This window comes from Argopecten irradians, chromosome 3, assembly GCF_041381155.1.
Source record: "Argopecten irradians isolate NY chromosome 3, Ai_NY, whole genome shotgun sequence".
Lineage (NCBI taxonomy): Eukaryota > Metazoa > Mollusca > Bivalvia > Pectinida > Pectinidae > Argopecten > Argopecten irradians.
Genome location: NC_091136.1, coordinates 14,406,893 through 14,426,865, shown reverse-complemented (window position 1 = coordinate 14,426,865; position 19,973 = coordinate 14,406,893). Strand labels below are relative to the sequence as shown.

At 36.6% G+C, this 19,973-nt stretch overlaps 1 protein-coding gene and 1 long non-coding RNA gene across 9 annotated transcripts in view; one reads left to right on the top strand and one right to left on the bottom strand.

Annotated features, from left to right (window-relative positions):
* Positions 1 to 19,973, bottom strand: part of LOC138317616 (nephrin-like) — a 132,894-nt gene that overhangs the window by 10,798 nt on the left and 102,123 nt on the right. For 6 of the 7 annotated variants that reach the window (XM_069259406.1, XM_069259405.1, XM_069259399.1 and 3 more), the window contains exons 5-15: positions 11,311 to 11,487; positions 10,486 to 10,818; positions 9,906 to 10,196; positions 9,322 to 9,621; positions 7,737 to 7,862; positions 7,312 to 7,476; positions 4,585 to 4,887; positions 3,853 to 4,137; positions 2,104 to 2,382; positions 943 to 1,061; positions 257 to 434 (exon numbers count right to left, since the gene is read on the bottom strand). In XM_069259406.1, the coding sequence (XP_069115507.1) occupies positions 257 to 434; positions 943 to 1,061; positions 2,104 to 2,382; positions 3,853 to 4,137; positions 4,585 to 4,887; positions 7,312 to 7,476; positions 7,737 to 7,862; positions 9,322 to 9,621; positions 9,906 to 10,196; positions 10,486 to 10,818; positions 11,311 to 11,487 (2,556 nt within the window). The remainder of the gene's footprint in view (positions 1 to 256; positions 435 to 942; positions 1,062 to 2,103; positions 2,383 to 3,852; positions 4,138 to 4,584; positions 4,888 to 7,311; positions 7,477 to 7,736; positions 7,863 to 9,321; positions 9,622 to 9,905; positions 10,197 to 10,485; positions 10,819 to 11,310; positions 11,488 to 19,973) is intronic. The other variant, XM_069259404.1, reaches the window with a different exon arrangement.
* LOC138317617 (uncharacterized) lies at positions 4,053 to 9,453 on the top strand. 2 transcript variants are annotated; one of them, XR_011207781.1, is made up of 6 exons: positions 4,053 to 4,179; positions 4,481 to 4,817; positions 7,402 to 7,485; positions 7,753 to 7,873; positions 8,278 to 8,333; positions 9,316 to 9,453. It is a non-coding gene; the product is annotated as an uncharacterized lncRNA (long non-coding RNA). The 2 variants fall into 2 exon arrangements; XR_011207782.1 differs by lacking the exon at positions 7,402 to 7,485.

Here is a 19,973-nt window from a genome sequence, read left to right as displayed (position 1 = left end):
TCAAAACTTTTCTCTGGAAGTAAAATGCTTGTCCTGCTTTGTCCCCAAAAATATCCTTATTGTTCATAAACTGTCTAAAACCATCATTTCCCTATTTGGAACACTCCATCCAAAAAAACTTTAACATTGCATCAATTGTTACATACACATGTTTATAAGAACACATACAGGTTTATATGAAATGTTACCACTGAGAGAATATTTTTAATGGTGATACAAGAGTTAAGAACCAATCCTAAACAATCATTTGTCTTACTTGTGCCATCAACAGAGATATCGAACGTGTCCTGTCCCTTTTCATTACTGGCCGAGCACACGTATGTACCGTACTCGGCCTCGGAGATGTCCGATATTGTCACCACACTGCGGTATTTAATGGTGTCCACTTTCTCTGATTCTATGTGGTACTTAAAGCTCGACATGTCACCATCCCTCTGTAACCAAACAGGTAATCATGGAAACAGCTTATTGTCAGGTCACCATGGAAACAGCATATTGTCAGGTAACCATGGAAACAGCTTATTGTCAGGTAACCATGGAAGCAGCATATTGCCAGGTAACCATGGAAACAGCTTATTGTCAGGTAACCATGGAAACAGCATATTGCCAGGTAACCATGGAAACAGCTTATTGTCAGGTAACCATGGAAACAGCATATTGTCAGGTAACCATGGAAACAGTATATATACACTGATATTTTCATGACATAAGGTAATGGAAACACAATATGTTTTTATTTACATTAGCAGTAGTATGTAACATTTATATATCAGATTCTCAGTTGTACAAAAATCTGATAAACAAAAACATGTCATTCAATAGATATGGAAGTAATGTAAAAAGTTTCACATAAATGTTATTATCGATTTACTGCTTCCTAACAAACTAAATAGTAAGAACTTGTCTGTGATCTCCACTGTAGATATAGCTGTAATTATATACCTTGACCCAGTCGAAGGTGACCTCTGGGGCTCCTTCAGCCAGACAGATCAGCTGGACAGTTGACCCATGGTCACCCGCAGCTTTGGAGTATTGGGCAGAGTCATCAATGATTGGCTGGACTGTGGGATCAGAGGTCAAAACAAGTTACAACATCATCAATGATTGGCTACACTGTGGGGTCAGAGGTCAAAATTAGTTACATCATCAATGATTTGCTGGACTAAGGGGTGAAAAAATGTCACAATAAGTTGCTGAATATTGCCGAATCAGGAATTAATTAATTACCAAAATCCAATATATCAAAGCCCAAAAGTTTGAAATTGTGAAAGGACAAATTTTGTGATGTCAACAGTTATTTAAATCTGATATTGAACATTTCTGGACATAAACAAATCCTGCAAAAAGTTATTACAGAAAATGGCTATTTGAGTCACCTTAATGATGTTTTACGCCCCCTATCTAAAGCCTGTAAAATAGATCTAAACCCATACTCCTACAGTGATAGTGTATGTCAGTCTAGCCAGGAAAGTTCTAGCCTTTCCTGCCAGTATAAGCTGAGTGATATAACTAGATAGCAGAGTGACAGAGTATATGGAGTTAGTAACTGTATGTTAGGGTCGGCATGGTTACCATCCAAACGTCAAGCAAGTGAAAATGATACTCTTATAGTTGGTGAATTAATGCAGAAATATGACTTTGTATATAGGAAACAGAGAAGATGGGCATCTATTAAAGCAGCCGATTGTATTTAAGACAAAACTCCTAGAGAGAATATTATATTAATGCTTCATTGCAAATTTCTAATCACTGAAAAAATTGAATTTACAAAAGAATACAACCAAAGAAAAGCAACCGAGTTCATATGGTAATTGTTCTTGATTAAATCTAAACTATTTCATAATCCACAACAGTCCAAATCTGTTAATATGATATTGGCAGTGAAATATCACAAAAATAATTTTTGGCCAAGAGCAAAATATTATGTTCATTTTAGAACCATATAATTTCTGGCCCGAGTAAAATATCACGTATTTTTAACCACATAATATCTGGCCCAGAGTTAAATATCATGTACATTTAACCACATAATATCTGGCCCGGAGTAAAATATCATGTACATTTAACCACATAATATCTGGCCCGGAGTAAAATATCACATACATTTAACAACAAGGATAGCCTCCATGACGGAAGGTTCCCCGATCCCGTTGTCGGCTGTACATGTAAACGTGCCAGTGTCCATCTTCTCCAACTCGTAAACGGTCAGGTGCCCTTTGTTGTTCTCGAACGCCTGCTTTGTTTTGGACATATCAAAGTCACTGCGCGACCATGTGATCATGTTGCTTGTGATTGGGTTGGCGTCAGCGATACACTCGAAGAAGGCAGCTCCTCCTATCTCTTCTTCCACCGGACTAGTAATGGTGGTGATGGAGGCTGCATCTGTGGTAACCATGGTGATAAAGGTCACTGACAAGGTCAGTCACTAACATTCTAACTCTTTCTGTTTCTGTTTATCATGATTTGTATAAAACCTCCTAACATTTACTGTACATTTTAATTTACCTGTATTACTGAATATAATACCTATAAATACAAACAATGGATATCACAAGGATTTGATGGAAAGATTTTTGATGAATGTTTTTATTGCTTGAATGGCTACAGAAAGACAAATTAGTATGAAAAAAGCAGACAGAAGAAATTCCAGCTAGATAACTATATCTATTATACACCACCACCAAAGAAAAGTTAAAGTGATTCTCAACCAAATTACACTGTATCTCCCAAACAAGGAGGAACAGACTATGGTTGAATAAATTTGGAATATTAACTCTAACTAAACAACGAAAGATAAAAAGTGGGGGGGGGGGGAAGATAAATCTGACGAACCACGTCAAAATGTTTTTATTGTTGTTCATAAATTATATTTCATCTTCAATTTATTTACATGTTTATTTATTTAGCACAAAACTTCTATGTTTAAATTCATATAAATTTATCTTTATTTAGAATTCATTTTTTATGAAAACAAAAATTCCAGAAAAGAAATCTATTCAAGTCTATAAAACATGTATAACAACCTACAGATAATAAGAGTCTATTACTTTAATAATTCCGCATCTATTTGTATATTTCATTATTTTTAATAAAAGCACACTAAGCCAAACAAAGTCACCCATGTTAATTCATATATCAAGGTGAAGGTCACACTACAAGGTCACACAACTATTAAGCAGAGTTTTTATTTATCAGAAGTGAAATATGTGATCAAATTTTTTTCAAAAGAATTATTTAAAATAATGATAGTGTGAAATAACAGGCACTATTTGAATAATTCTCCTGAAAGCTGAAAAGTGATACATGTGATTTTATACATAATGTTGTGAAAATATAAAATATTTTGTGATAGCTCACATGCAAGTACACAGGATAAATTACAGGTGCTCATAAACCCTATATTTCCATTTCATTGGGAGTTATCTCCCCTACACTTTGTTTTCACTATTTCATTAGCAATAGCTGATCTTGGCCATCAACAAGAAATACTACTTCACTTTATTTAAAAAAAAAAAATCACACGACATATTTAACAAAATACGCAAAGGTATATACCAAAATTTGCAAGTTTCTATTGACTTCCAACAGATTTTCTTTACCCATCTGATAAAATATATCACTGCAACTGAACATTTCCAAATAATAAATGGTACAATCCAAAAAATGAAAGACACTTACCTACAGGGTGGGAAAACAGACATACCATATTCAAAGATATTTTGATATGAAAGGAAAGTTTAACTTAGTGAAATGTACGACAGTCAAATAAAATTGAAGCCACATCACAAAAAGTTGAAAGTAAATGAGAGGATACCTATCTAGTGTAGCTGACAGAACCCTGGTCATACTTACACAGGACGTTTAGTGTGAAGTTGAACGACGAAGCTCCCTCTGCATTACGAGCTTCTAGACGGTAGCTTCCCATATCGCCACGCTCAATGTTAGTTATCTGCAGCGCTCCGTTGTCGAAAGTAAAGCTGCTGACGTCGCCTGGGACGCTGACCTCGATGCCGTCACGGTAAAACTTGTAACTGAGTACAGGAGGGTTGGCTGCGGCGGTCAGGTTAACAGCTCGATTATCGCCCTCGGTGATGTCTATCGTGGAGGGGGACATCGACTGGTCAAATACGGGAGGGACTGAGGGACAGAAGGATGCACTTATAACTATCCTAACAACAGGTGTTTTTTGTTTATCTGACTGGATTTGTCTGGGTTTATTATGTATCTTTAATGATTCATTTGTACCATATATATTCTTCCATTATCTTTAAAATTCTTTAATTTGTTAGAGTTTTTTATTTTAATTCAATCGTTTACTGTTCAAATGCTTTCATAATGGTCACTTTTAAAGTAAACCTAAGTTTTTTTGAGGTATGAGATCTCCTGGAAGAAATAATGTCTTTCCTAGCTAAGTTAATTAGTGTCATAAGCAAATTAAAGTTTGCAAGTTATGATTTTTATATATAAATTCATTTTGTAGCAGTTGAAATATCACCGAATATGGAAAGATTTGGACCTAAAATTGGACTATAATTATCTGAACTCAGAGCCAGCCATTGAGATTTAACTATGATAAAGACTCACACAGAACACTTAGAGTTATAGCATCATTGACTTTGTCCCCGATCACGAGGTTCGTGGCCTGACAATGGTACTCAGCAAGATGGTCCGCGGCCGTTGGTGTGATGTCCAGTACGTTTGTAGTGGTCATCCCACCATTTGTGGACGGAGACTTGTTGATGGTGACACCTTGGCGTAGGACGTTGTCTCGGACCCACATGATGGCAGCTGGAGGATTACTGGACGCCGACAGACAGGTAAGACGTAGATGCTGACCGGCCTTTGGTTCTGCAGGGTTGGCCGTTAAAGTCACTTGGGCAGGGGCAACTGTGTGTGGAGTGAAAACCATGTCAATTCCTAGTGAGGTAATTTCTCTAACTTACAGTAACTAGAAAATTCCTAGCCAGGTAGTTTTTCTATCTACATAAAATTCCTAGGTATTTTTCTATCTTACATAACTAGATAATTCCTAGAAGGTATTTTTCTATCTTACATAACTAGATAATTCCTAGCGAGGTAGTTTTTCTATCTTACATTAACAGATAATTCCTAGCGAGGTAGTTTTTCTATCTTACATAGTATTTCTATCTTACATAACAGATAATTCCTAGCGAGGTAGTTTTTCTATCTTACAGTAACTAGATAATTCCTAGCGAGGTAGTTTTTCTATCTTACAGTAACTAGATAATTCCTAGCGAGGTAATTTTTCTATCTTACAGTAACTAGATAATTCCTAGCGAGGTAGTTTTTCTATCTTACAGTAACTAGATAATTCCTAGCGAGGTAGTTTTTCTATCTTACAGTAACTAGATAATTCCTAGCGAGGTAGTTTCTATCTTACATAACGATAATTCCAGCGAGGTAGTTTTTCTATCTTACAGTAACTAGATAATTCCTAGCGAGGTAATTTTTCTATCTTACATTAACTAGATAATTCCTAGCGAGGTAATTTTTCTATCTTACAGTAACTAGATAATTCCTAGCGAGGTAGTTTTTTCTATCTTACATAACTAGATAATTCCTAGCGAGGTAGTTTTTCTATCTTACAGTAACTAGATAATTCCTAGCGAGGTAGTTTTTCTATCTTACAGTAACTAGATAATTCCTAGCGAGGTATTTTTCTATCTTACAGTAACTAGATAATTCCTAGCGAGGTAGTTTTTCTATCTTACAGTAACTAGATAATTCCTAGCGAGGTAGTTTTTTTTCTATATCTACAGTAACTAGATATAATTCCTAGCGAGGTAGTTTTTCTATCTTACAGTAACTAGATAATTCCTAGCGAGGTAGTTTTTCTATCTTACAGTAACTAGATAATTCCTAGCGAGGTAATTTTTCTATCTTACAGTAACTAGATAATTCCTAGCGAGGTAGTTTTTCTATCTTACAGTAACTAGATAATTCCTAGCGAGGTAGTTTTTCTATCTTACAGTAACTAGATAATTCCTAGCGAGGTAGTTTTTCTATCTTACAGTAACTAGATAATTCCTAGCGAGGTAGTTTTTCTATCTTACATTAAAAAGATAATTCCTAGCGAGGTAGTTTTTCTATCTTACAGTAACTAGATAATTCCTAGCGAGGTAGTTTTTCTATCTTACAGTAACTAGATAATTCCTAGCGAGGTAGTTTTTCTATCTTACAGTAACTAGATAATTCCTAGCGAGGTAGTTTTTCTATCTTACATTAAAAAGATAATTCCTAGCGAGGTAGTTTTTCTATCTTACAGTAACTAGATAATTCCTAGCGAGGTATATTTCTATCTTACAGTAACTAATTCCTAGCGAGGTAGTTTTTCTATCTTACATTAGATAATTCCTAGCGAGGTAGTTTCTATCTTACAGTAACTAGATAATTCCTAGCGAGGTAGTTTTTCTTATCTTACAGTAACTACATAATTTCCTAGCGAGGTGATTTCTTAATTATTTAATTAACATAATTCTTTTGCAATAATTGGGAATGTACACCAATGCGATATGTTTTTAAGACTTTTTGCGTCAGATTCTGGAATTGGATAAGATGATTCTGTTTCATCACCTAGTGATAAAAGTCTGGTTTTTCTGTGGTATAGTTGAGATGTCACATGTCAATTCTGAAAACCTTGTTTATTGATATGTTGCTGTTTATATACTGATTTGAAGATCATGTTGTTGTAGTACAGACCAATACAGAAACAAAATGGACAGTAAAACTAAAGTGAGATACACGATTATACACTCATTCAGTACATAAACACCAATATCACGCCATCATTCTGTATGGACATCTACATCAAAACCCTTCTTACCTGTAACCAAGTGAAAATAAAGGATCAATAGTCTTTTTTCTTTGATTTTGGAAATGACAGGTGGGGTGGTTAATTGACTGATGTAAGTAATTAACAGACAAATAGACTGATAATTGACAATAATCAATTTACGGAAACAAGCTATTCCTTATTTGGGTGTCATTTACTTATACATCTACAGTTGTTCTTACCATAAAACAGAATCTTTTAAATTAAATATTCAATTCTTTATTAAATATTCAGTTTGGAAAAACAGCTAAGCTCAAACTTGAGTATACATTCTACTTCATGCCCACTTCCTAACCTTACTAGATTACAGGGTAGATTTTACAGAAAACACCACAGAATTTATTAGTAGAGCATCATGGTTACAATGTAAGACGAAGGGTTCTGAGCAATGCCACTTCACGATACACATGTGCTTGATTGGGGCCTCATGCAGTGTAGAGCTATGAAAACACACTCACAGTAAACGGTCAGCTTCTTCAGGACCTGTAGGGGTGTGGGCGTGGCTTCGTTAGACGCAGTACACTTATAGATGGCGTTGTTGTCACCAGGTGCTGTAACAATGGTCAGTTCAGAACTGACAATGCTGCCTCGGGTCTTTGGTGTGGAGTCTAACAACTGGTTACCTGTAAACGGTATGGTGATAATTGTCTATAAATCTCATTGTCTACCTATAATGTGCTGTTAGTTATTGATATTGAAAGTAAAACTAAACATATTAATCATCAACAGATATAAAAGGGTCAAAATAAACATTAAGTTATTGATATATTCAATTAAGATTAATAATGTTTTGTTTCACGTAAAATGGACAGAATGAAAAAATGACAAAGTAAAATGAAAGTAGACCATACAATTATCCCTACTAAGGGAAATAACTCCTGACCTTTGAACCATTTCAGTGTTGCCATGGGGTTGCCCCCTGCTGAACTACAGGTTAGCCTTTTGACGTCGCCAGCCTTGACGAAGTCGCCTTCCTCATATCCCGTTATGACTGGGGCCCCAGGTGGATCTGTAATAATAGTGAAACAATTACTTTTCAAGGTTTTTTCAAGGACAATAAGTGAAATTCAAGTCATGTTTTCACACTTTCAGATCCCTTTCACAAGCTGTGTGCTTATTTTTTTAAGAATAATGCAACTTGAATGATGCTAACTGCATCAACTCCAACATAAACCTACATCCATTATGAAAGAAAACAGAGAATAAACTATATATTAACATTGGTTTGTTTGTGTAGCTTCCTATAGCTGCACGCTTCTCATGTTTAAGAGTTTAACAAACAAGCAAGTTGCTGATTGGACAAAGTAATAAAATTCAAGGCTTTATCAATTAAAGGTATATTTTTTAATTTCAACAAATTTTCCTTGTTTCTCAAGGTTTTCCCTATCCAGATTTTTTACTGCAATTTCCCCCACTTTTTCCAGTCTCCAGGTTGCGTGGGAACCCTGTCACTATTACCACAAGTCATGATTTTGTTGAGGTAACATATGGACTATTTCTTTTCAATAATAACAAATGCCACCAAACAAAAAAAACACTATTCTCTGGTCAGAACTCATTACAAGTTCAGTACCCATTAGGTATCGCTGGATACTGAACAGCTGACAAAATAAATCTTAAATGACAACTAAAATTCCTCATTAAAATTTCTGATGGATACTTCATCTTGTATCAAGGCTTCAGTTAAGGTTCTGATGTGGTATAGTAGTAGAAATGTGAACCAGGGGACGGATTAGCAGTAATGGGACACATCTCTGCCTTATATTCTACAACAGCGTCTAAAAATTATTACACAAGGGTTGTCTCCCTTGGGACAGAGAAGGCAGAAATGTGTGTAAGTCACAGAAGCCTGTTTAGTTAATGGTTTGAGATAAGACAATACAGTTGTAATGGGAGACAGTGATGTAATGTTAATTGTTGTGGAGATGGAGCAGACCTCAAGATCAAGAGATACCAAATGTCATCACATCCTGGCCCTCCCTCTCACTCAACATCTGTCACACTAATGTCACTGTCACATTATAGCAGTAGCCTGCTCTGGCCAGGGACATTCCGAAAATGCACTAGGAAAAGTTATTGCAGTTCTATTAAGAAGCCTTTTTAATTAAGTTACCCCATAAAAAACATTAATTGTTATTAGGCAGAAAATCTACCAAAGGATCAGATATGCTTAAATTTGTGTGACTGTAAAAATAATATCTGTTGTGAAGCCGTAGGGAGAAGAGGTTTATATCAATTATCAGATGTGGTGTTAAATCATTCATTTAATGTCCATGTCCTCCCACGTAGCTCTATGACCACGTAACTACAAAGATTTATAGTCTTTAGAATCTCAATTTCTGTTATACAAATATCTAATTTAATATTCTTTATCCAAGATGTTTATCTTTATCAAATATCCCTAGCAAGGAAACAAACGAGAATTTCTTAATCAACTTGTTTTTTTTGTGTTTTTTTTTTAGACTTACAGAGAACGCTGAGAGTCACAGTATCGGTGACGGGTTGTGAGGCTCCGTCGTTCATGGCCTGACATGTATACACGATCTGGTCCTCGCGGTCCGTCAGCGTCACCCTGATGATGGACGTAGTGATGTAACCACCATCCTCTGACTCCACGACGTTGTTTCGTGTGCCTGCTATCTGTCGACTTCTCACTAACCATGTGACCACAGAAGCAGGATTGCTATTGGCTGTCTCACAGGTTAGCTCCACCTCTTCTCCCGCTGTCGCAAGGCGATTCCCGGATATTGTCACTTTTTCTGGTGGAACTATATAACATATGTGTGGATTCAGATAGTTATCTCTAGATTGGCATCGGTTTGTCTTAATGCATTAAATTGTAAAAACGTATCTTTAGAATTTTTTCATCTCTGTATACAGGATCGTAGAGAATGTAGATTTAACTAAATATTCATAATTAATTATTTCAGTCTACCTAATTTCACAATTTCAATGAAAAAAAAAAAAGGATTTTTGTCAAATCAGTGAAATATATATGCTTCATATCACCATTTTCAACCCTACGATTTATCTAAGACAAAATCAAACTTACAGTAGACAACAATTTGAACTTGTGCCGTCAGCGGATATTCTGTCGCCGCGTTGGTAGCCTCACACCTATACACTGCATCATTATCTGACGCCCCAACAGTAAATGACAGCTCATTAGTCGACCGGTCGTTAGAACTAGAGTACGAGAAGTCAACCTTGACATCGTTTTTGAACCAGACGACCTGAGCGAGTGGGTTGCCACCCCTTGACACACATTCTAGATTGAGAGTGTCACCACGCTGCACTGTCTGCCCACGTCGGTACCCTGTTATTTCTGGTATGGAAGGTGGGACTGAAACAAAAATTCATCAAACTTAAACAATTATAAAGGCGTTACTGAAACAAACATTCATCTGACTTAATCAGGTAAATAGGTTGGACTGAAACAAACATTCATCTGACTTTAACATTTATAAAGGCAGGACTGAAACAAACATTCATCTGACGTAAACGTTTATAAAGGCGGGACTGAAATAAGTATTCATCTGACTTAAACATTTATAAAGGTTGTACTGAAACAAAGATTGTTTCATTATTAGTTGGGCCTTGTTTTTTATGGTCATATCTTGCCATCAACTTACACTGGACATTGACGGTAACACTAGTCTCCATGAACTGGCCTCGGATGGCCTCGTTGGTACCCTTACACGTGTACACTGCCCCGTGTTCCTTTACTCTAAAGTCAGGCGTTAGTGTCAGCGTGTTGTGGGCATTCTCTCGTTTATCGTCCGCGATCTGCTCAACAGTGTAATCAACGTTCTCTGTGACCACAACTCCATTCTTATACCAGGTGATACTAGCCGCAGGCCGAGCGTTCCGGACCTCACACGTCAGTTGTACGATGGGGTCCGTGTGGCGTATGTTTACCATTGAGCCATTCGGATGGCCTATGATTTGGGGTATCTCTGGAGGCACTGAAATAGAGAAGGAGACTTATAAATTGTCAAGTTCTATTGAACAGTTCCTTCTGGAAAATAACCAACATCTAGGTCAAACAAAGAAAAAACAAGAGGCCCATGGGCCTTAACTGTCACCTGAGTTTTGCCCCGCCCCTCTGGTCCCCCAGGGGGTCAGCGAGGACTGATATGGATGTTTAAAGAGGGGAGACCATATAATTCACAATTTTAATTGGCCTTATGCCTTAAAAGGTTTGTTCAAAATTTCATTGAAATTGCTTCTGCAGTTTTGGAGAAGAAGTCAAAAATGTAAATTGTTTACTGACATACGACGGACGACGATGGACAAAAGGCGATTAGAACAGGTCACCTGAGACTTTATTTTGAAAAAGACTTTGCCTAATATGGTAAGATGGGTGGGTGCCTGGAACCTTACCTAATATGGTGAGATGGGTGAGGGCCTGGAATCTTACCTAATATGGTGAAATGGGGTCAGGCTTGGAACCTTACCTAATATGGTGAGATGGGCGGAGGCTTGGAGTGCTGGGTTTCCCTGAGATGGCAGCACCTGACATTCATACGTTGCGTCATCCCAGAGCGTGGTGTTGACAATATACAGATTAAATCTCTCTGGTGACGTCTGGATAATGGAATAGCGGGGATATCCAGGAATACTGAGGTCAAACCCTACAACATATAAATAAGAAAATAGTGAAATATTACAGACAATAGCAAATCCATGTACATGAATAGCAGGGTAAAATCCTAAAAACCAGTCAATAGAATTTGTAACAGACAATAGTAACCAGACAGACAATAGTAGCCAGACAAGTATATCATTGGTCAAGGTTCTGTAGTGGTCAGTATGTAACAAACAATAGTAGCCATACAGGTATATCATGGGTCAAGGTTCTGTAGTGGTCAGTATGTAACAAACAATAGTAGCCATACAGGTATATCATTGGTCAAGGTTCTGTAGTGGTCCAGTATGTCACAGACAATAGCAACCAGACAGGTATATCATTGGTCAGTAGTGGTCAGTATGTAACAGACAATAGTAACCAGACAGGTATATCATTGGTCAAGGTTCTGTAGTGGTCAGTATACACCACAAGTTAAGGTCAAAAAAGGTCGACTATACACTGAAAGCAGAATCAACCGTTGGTAGGATTTTTCACTTGAAACAAAAATTCAAAATATGATGTAACTGCCACATGAAATAGACAAATAATGCATCAGTCCGATCTCAAAGTAAAAAAGTGTAAGGTCAGCTTTGTTAAAGCGAGACAGAAGAGGTCACTTTGGACATTATATATAACCATAGCTAGATAATCACTTCATAATCGTCTACCACAAGGAGAGGAAAAAACCATCCAGTCTGGGCGTCGGTAGACTAATAACTCATTAAGTTTTTATAAGTCTGCCAATATCTATCATCGCCCTCAGCTACAGATAATAACACTCAATATCCACATCTTATCTCTCATTAACAATTGGATGTCCAATTCGTACCTACCCTACACTTGTATGCTAAATCTGTATATCTGGGGAAATAGCTAAACTAATTGTTAATTTCTATTGTGGTAATGTTTACTGCAGCACTGTTACAGACCAAAACCGTTCAGGTAGTTCCGAAGATCCTTAATGTGTACGAAAAACAAGAAAAATTGACCCCTGACATCAGATATCAAATCAGGACAAAATGGGTTTAACATATTATACACCATGGTGTCCTTAAATGGGGAGAGAAAAACAGGTATATAACGAACATGCTTACAATGAATTTGTGGTTAAAACGTAGTAATTTTCTTGTCAAGGTTCCTATAAGATGTCTGTATTAACTGTATAACAAAGCGGTAATATTGGTGCCCAGAGGATTGTTACAACCATGTTTTACCGCATAGTACTCAGGTGGTAAGAAATGTTTGTTGTGATCAGAAACACAATGATCCTATATTGAGAACTTCCCACTAGCCTGAGCATTATAGTGTCATATTGAGATGGGTGTCAGATGGGCATGGTTTCGATCAGCTGCCAGAAAATGTACTTTTGTTGCCTTGATCATTTTTTCCAACACAAACTAAGGCTTGATATCAGTGGTACCTAGGCTAGCAGACTATTTGTAACAATTCATTTTACTCCACACTGTCATAGCAAGACTACCCAAATTACATTCCGTAAACGTTCTCTTTCAGATCACATCAATCATTGCTTTTGAAAACAGCAGAAACCATTTGCCAACATATGATAGCGAATATATCGCTCCTATTTCAATTGGTTTGTGCATGAATCTCTAGGAATGGATTTCTCTGTTCCAATCTGCTGCAGTTCCACATGCATCAGGACTGTCAAATCAAAATGTATTATCAGAAATGGCTAAAGTATTGTGGTACAGTCGTTTAATGAGGAGAATAAATCAGAATGGTTACCATGCTGTTGTGAGAGAGATGGGAAGTGTGGCTAATGAGTACAGAACAACAACTACATTCTCATCTATCAAGGCACTGGGATCGGTTATAGAAGTCAGGACACTGGGATCACAGAGTCGGTTATATAAGTAATATTTAGTAACAGAGTATACACACTACACAATGATCTTTATGTTACACAAACTCAGGTATATTTTGTCGTCTAACACTTAAGGGATTTTGTGGTGACACACCTTATAAGTACAAACTATAGTATATATTTGCTTGCCAAGGATATTCACTTGTTTACCAGAAGAAGGTAATGGATCTAATTCTTGGTGAGTAAAGGTCACTATATTTTAGTAACCAGATACATATGGTGATTAAATACTGACCACAGATTATCTGGGTTATGTGGTGCCACATGTGGTGACTGCTACCTACTTTTATGTGGTACTATCAAACAACAATAAGATGATTGGTTATCAGACAGCCTCTCCCGTCCATACATTCAGGACCAACCTGTACTTTACTGGTGATGTTATGTCATCATATGATCTACAGTCTTCAGTAAGTGCCAAATTGTTACAGCGTAACTGGCAAACGATATAAACATTGATTTTCCACTACAACACGCAAAATGTTTGGCATTCCTAAATCGTATAGCAATTGCCACTTACAGGCGATGGTAAACAAAGCTTTACGATGCTGTGTTAGAATGATTGGATCATCTCGAGTTATATCACAAGATAACGTGATCATCTTCACAATAGTGCATTGTTGTGACAAATGATAACAAAGAACATTTCCCGATGATCACCTCCCACCTGTGTCTTTATACAGTACAGGGTGTACCTTCATTTGGATGCCAATTTGAGTACCGCTTAGGTCTCTGTAATTGTGGGTGACCAATACAGCACTATCATAGATGTCAACTACAACCGAAATTGTTGCTGTTAATTGCATTCTTCAAATTTGTTTATAGTTGGAAATCATAATGTATTAGGCATAAGATAAATATTTTAACTGATGGAGTTAAATTTTCCGGAAGGTTCAAGGTTCAAACCTCAGTCTGGCTACTTTTCCTCCCCTACAATATAACAAAGCTGTCCTCTTTCTACAATTTGGTGTACAAGTTTTGGGGTATCTGAATGTTGTTAGTAAATAGGAAGAAAGTATGTGTGGTTGGTAGACCCTGGGACGATTTGACTAGAAGTTTTATCTCGGTAGAGCTGTTCTCTCCTAATGGACTGTTTCATGTCATAATTAAAGCATGTAATTCCATTGTGATATTTACCATCTACCTTATCCTATTATGTTGAAACGTGACACCATTAGCAGTTTTATCTTGTAAAGCCTTATCAAAGTCATTAAACTGTACTAATACCATATCTATGCATGACAAATTGTGACAACGCCCTGGTAATGAGTTTGCGATAGTCCCCAGTGTCTTGTGTCAGCAGATCTATGATCCCTGCAGGCATGTGTCAGCAATTCCCATGTCGCAGCAGATATCGCACAAAAATTATCTTTTTATGTAATTTGTAATCAATTTTTTTTTATGAAGATGTTGTCAATCCGTATAGCATTACATAAATGGGTTTTATCCTCTTGGCATGTATACTTAGTGAACTTTTATCTACCAATGAGGGAACGACAAAACAACTAACGACTGTGGAACGACAAAACAACTAACGACTGTGGAACGACAAAACAACTAACGACTGTGGAACGACAAAACAACTAACGACTGTGGAACGACAAAACAACTAATGACTGTGGAACGACAAAACAACTAACGACTGTGGAACGACAAAACAACTAATGACTGTGGAACGACAAAACAACTAACGACTGTGGAACGACAAAACAACTAACTGTGGAACGACAAAACAACTAAGCTGTGGAACGACAAAACAACACACTGTGAACGACAAAACAACTAACGACTGTGGAACGACAAAACAACTAACAACTGTGGAACGACAAAACAACTAACGACTGTGGAACGACAAAACAACTAACAACTGTGGAACGACAAAACAACTAATGACTGTGGAACGACAAAACAACAAACGAACTGTGGAACGACAAAACAACTAATGACTGTGGAACGACAAAACAACTAGCAACTGTGGAACGACAAACAACTATGCTGGAACGACAAAACAACTAATGACTGTGGAACGACAAAACAACTAATGACTGTGGAACGACAAAACAACTAAAACTGTGGAACGACAAAACAACTAAGACTGTGGAACGACAAAACAACTAATGACTGTGGAACGACAAAACAACTAACGACTGTGGAACGACAAAACAACTAATGACTGTGGAACGACAAAACAACTAATAACTGTGGAACGACAAAACAACTAGCAACTGTGGAAGACAAAACAACTAGAACTGTGGAACGACAAAACAACTAATGACTGCGGAACACAAACAACTGTGAAACAACAAACAACTAACGACTGAGGAACGACAAAACAACTATGGACTGTGGAACGACAAAACAACTAATGACTGTGGAACGACAAAACAACTAACGACTGTGGAACGACAAAACAACTAATGACTGTGGAACGACAAAACAACTAACGACTGTGGAACGACAAAACAACTAATGACTGTGGAACGACAAAACAACTAATGACTGTGGAACGACAAAACAACTAATGACTGTGGAACGACAAAACAACTAATGACTGTGGAGCGACAAAACAACTAATGACTGTGGAACGACAAAACAACTATCAACTGTGGAACAACAAAACGTCTAACAACTGTTGAACGACAAAACAACTAACAACTGTGGAACGACAAAGCAACTAGTGACTCTGGAACGACAAAACAAGTAACAACTGTGGAACGACAAAGCAACTAGCGACTGTGGAATGACAAAACAACTAATGACTGTAGAAAACAAAACAACAAACAACTGTGGAATGACAATACGTTTAATGACTGTATGACAATACCAGTTAAAAATATCTATAAAAACCATCAAAGCCACACAAAGATAAAATGTTCCTCATAACCATTAGGTCTGCATACATAGGTCAAATTATGTTTGAACCTGGAGACGGTGGAGACAGTGGTCTTAATAAGGAGGAGATGTAGCTGTAGTGTGCTCTGAGGTTGGTCGTCTGAGGGTGGGGATGTTGGATATCCAGACACAACCTAGAACCGTACCGGGGTAGAGCCTGGCACAGTAGGGTACCTTTCAGGCAGAATGGGAGTGGACACCAATAGATAGACAAAACTGGCAGGGTAATCTTGTATATATCCTCCAGCTAGATACCTTTTGTATGGGTTACTGACTAAGGTGGGAATCGTTAAATCTGATTCTCAATACAGCTGTACTTTAATGTCTCCTAATGTGATGCTAGGGCTTTTATTTACATACATCATCTTAGGATGTCTAAAGTCAATCTCGTGGATTTATTTTCATTCCATAATTATTACGAAATTCAAGGACATAATTTGTTAAGAGTACAATAGTTAAGTTTTTATTGAAAGAGATAATGAATTAATATGAATACAGACACATGTAACATAATACATTTTGTTTTGATGGATGGATATCAAAATATACTTTATAATATCCTCCAAACTTTATGTAGCAATGTTAGTAGCTGGATAGGGAGCGATAAGGGTTCAGGGCAATAGAACATTTTATCTATATGACTCAAACACCAAATCTTATTTAATGTCCCATTTAATACACTAAGAATTGTAATGATATGCAAATTATGTTCAGGTGACTCAACATGACATCATAAGTCTCTAAAATGTCGCCATGGTGACTCCATCCTGTTACATCAGGCCAATCTCTAACTCCTGATTTCCCTCTCAGACTAAAATTTGCATCAAACTTGTGCTCAATTAACCCCAATCCCCATGCTTCAGTCAAATATACCTCTCGAGTCTGAATCAGACATTTTACTCTTAAATTTAATTATCAATCCTCTAGTAACGGAAGTTTTAAAATTATGGTGAAATAAATTTACCTTCATGATAAATCATTATCATAATTGAGAAACTTGTTGTTAAAACCAAAATATCAAAATAATTGAATTAGAGGTTATAACCAGCTAAATTTTGATTAAATAAATTTTTTATATTTTTTATGTAATCAAACTTTATATGAAAAATGAATTAAGTAAGGAGTTTACTGAGGATGTTATGAAGACTAGGGGCTGAATCACGCTAATGAAATTAACAACATCTTGCAATATTTATTTTAAGCTAAAATCTTTGGCACCTAAATTATTTGTGATTAAATCCAAGGTGTTGTTTGATGGTCTCTATCCCACAAGTGTTAAGTGGTACAGAAGCTGGAAAGAAATGTGCCGTCACACCCGCGTCTGTCCAGAGGGATCATTCCTACGTGACACATGCTGCAGGCTTTAAATGGCGAGTCTCTGGCTGCTTTCTTTTGTAGGCAGCCCTTCTCTCTGATTAACACCTTGAGTTCGCGTTCTGTAACCATTCCACGAAGCATCACGATGACTTGGACCTATCATGATCCTCCATGATTCCAACGGCCATTTCTCAATCTTGCAGCAAATTGAATACCAGCTGAAAACAAATGCTCCACAAAGCTCAAATCCAATAAGGCACCTCACAGCGACAGTTACACTCGTTGGTTTTCACACTCGGCTGACTCGAGCCATTTTCTGTAACACCGATTTGACAAATGCATGGAATCATTTGATGCATTAGTCTGGTGAGTTAAGCGGCGTATGATGGTTTGTAACTCAGTCAAGACTGGGTCAATACAGGATACGTATGCCCACATGGTGAACCCTGGGATAAGATACAAGTTGGTGAAAGGCTTGGACAAGTACACATCTTAATGTCGTCATGAAAAATTTAAAAGCACTTGTCTGCTAATAAGGTTTAGCTTTTATTTGTCTACATGTGTTGGTTATTTGGTACATCGGGGAATGACTCTCCAGTCGTCACAGCAAGTATATAACAAACACACATTTTAAAATCTATTGAAAATTAACACAACAACAAAATGCATCGTCATAGCAAAGATATAACAATAAACGCAAAAATAAACATCGTTTAAATCTTTTCTACAAAAATAGTGACAAGCAAAACTTTTAAGAAGGTATCAAAAATTTCAACAAAATTGTATTGGTGATATCACATTTATGACTGATGCCACTGTCTAGGACTGATAAATCCAGATTAAAACTTATTTGTAAACTTTGTCCCTTTCATTATTACAAGTGACCTTTAGCCATGTACCCTTGACCTTATAATAATTACTACATTTAACTTTAACCTTTGACCATTTAACCTTGACCTATGACATTTACCTATGGCTACACCCAATACTCAATGTGACTGAAGATTCCCCAAATGTGCTGACATTTTGTAGATAATTCCTGTTCTTGGCAGCAACAACAACTAATCTTTCAAATTATCCTCAAAATGTGTAAATGTTTTCCACTAACTAAACCTTCAAACAATTTTAAACCTCTTTATTTTGACTTTCTCCTTGGTATGAGTGTAATTATTGTGTAGTAATGAGAGCTGGACTAGATATAACACACTGTGTAATGATATCCTGTAGTCCATGGTAATTACTCGTTACGGTGTTATTCTGTATAGTAACTGGCCACAAACGATCTATTCTAAATGTAGACGATTATCATTCTCTTCGTCAATTCATTTTTTATAAACTTTAAAACAAGAGCTGTTTAATAACTGCAGCCAAGCTTGTCTCTGACAGCCTCTACTAAAACAGTCCATTTTTACACATTTGGCCTCTTGACATTAACAGGAGCCAGAATTCTCTATCCTAAAATGATTGTTCATACCAAATAGATCACATACAGTTCTATATTAAGGCAGAAATCAATGTCTGTCATTAAAGATATGCTCCACCGCTGACATGGCATTTTTTGGTATCAAAAACAGTAGTAGAAGAATTAGTATTTTTCTTCAGTTACAAAAGTTACTTACTTTACACCATTGAAAAGTTTGAGCTTCTCATTTTACTTCAATATGAAAATATTTAAAATAATTAATTGCATCCCGAAAAAATTCCATGCCACTATGTCCTATATGGAATGAAGTACTGAATGGGCATGTCTCAAAAGTAAAATAAATTATCTTATACTTTTTTTGTGTGTTAATTAGACATATATGTACACAATTAAACACCAATTATTGTTAAATTGGTGGGTATTGCTTATGCTCTCTTGGCGGTGGAGCATCTTTAACGATGACAAAATTTCAGAACTTGTACAATGACAGAATAAAAGAACTTGTGTAATGACAGAATTTCAGAACTTATACAATGACAGAATTTCAGAACTTGTACAATGACAGAATTTCAGAACTTGTACAGAATTTCGAACTTTAGATGACAGAATTTCAGAACTTGTCAATGACAGAATTTTCAGAACTTGTACGATGACAGAATTTCAGAACTTGTATGATGACAGAATTTCAGAACTTGTATGATGACAGAATTTCAGAACTTGTACAATGACAGAATTTCAGAACTTGTACAATGACAGAATTTCAGAACTTGTATGATGACAGAATTTCAGAACTTGTACCATTAAAATGATGTCAATTCCAGAGTGATTCACCATGCACACCAGCAGAAATTCATGTCCTGATATCTCAGTTCTTATAAGGGTGCTTATCCCAGGAGATACATCCTGTACACATCTTTGTAGTGCAAGATTTACCTCCCTTACAATTAACATCTTGTATTGTTGTTACTAGTCT